The following is a 572-nucleotide window of genomic DNA, read 5'->3' on the forward strand; positions in this document are numbered from 1 at the left end:
GGAAAGAGTTGCACAAGGGGTTTTCCTTTGGCCTTTAGTCTACAAAGTCCATCTGGATGAGGGGTCCACACACAAACACAGCACCGCTACCCTCCCACCTGCTGCATGTCTGAAAGGGTCTCTAGGTCTCCTGGGGTCCTTCCTTCCTCTGGGAGCAAGTTTGGTCTAGCAGCTAGGAGAAGGGACCGCAACTCCCACATTTCCTGCTGCTTGCCCCTTGAACCCATGGCTACAGTACTAATTGCCAACATCCACAAGGGAATGGAATGCTTAATTACCATTAATTAGCATCTTATAAGATGACTGTTCCCTGCCCCACGCACTGCAGCTGGAACCCAGAGGTCTGCACAGCTGCTCCTGCCTGATGTGGAGGATCAGCCCTGGTGCCTCCAGCTTGCCCTCTCCCCATTGCCCCCCAAATCACTCCCTGGAAGCAGCTCCTGACTCTGCAATGAGTCCCGCCGTCCCAGGCTCCCCCAGGTGCAGAGCCGGCAGCAGACCACAAAGCGCGGCAAGAGAGAAGCGTTACCTCGGAGAACCCCGTCTCCAGCCAGCTGGGCATCCCCAGGGAG

At 56.6% G+C, this 572-nt stretch overlaps 1 protein-coding gene across 1 annotated transcript in view; it reads right to left on the bottom strand.

Annotated features, from left to right (window-relative positions):
- CRYAB (crystallin alpha B) overlaps nt 1–566 on the bottom strand; it is a 5,174-nt gene extending 4,608 nt beyond the window's left edge. The window contains exon 1 of the mRNA XM_006026641.2: nt 530–566. Coding sequence (XP_006026703.1) covers nt 530–562 — 33 coding nt within the window. The 5' untranslated portion in view covers nt 563–566. The remainder of the gene's footprint in view (nt 1–529) is intronic.
- Nucleotides 567–572: the final 6 nt, after the last annotated feature.

Source organism: Alligator sinensis, unplaced genomic scaffold, assembly GCF_000455745.1.
Source record: "Alligator sinensis unplaced genomic scaffold, ASM45574v1 scaffold1241_1, whole genome shotgun sequence".
Lineage (NCBI taxonomy): Eukaryota > Metazoa > Chordata > Crocodylia > Alligatoridae > Alligator > Alligator sinensis.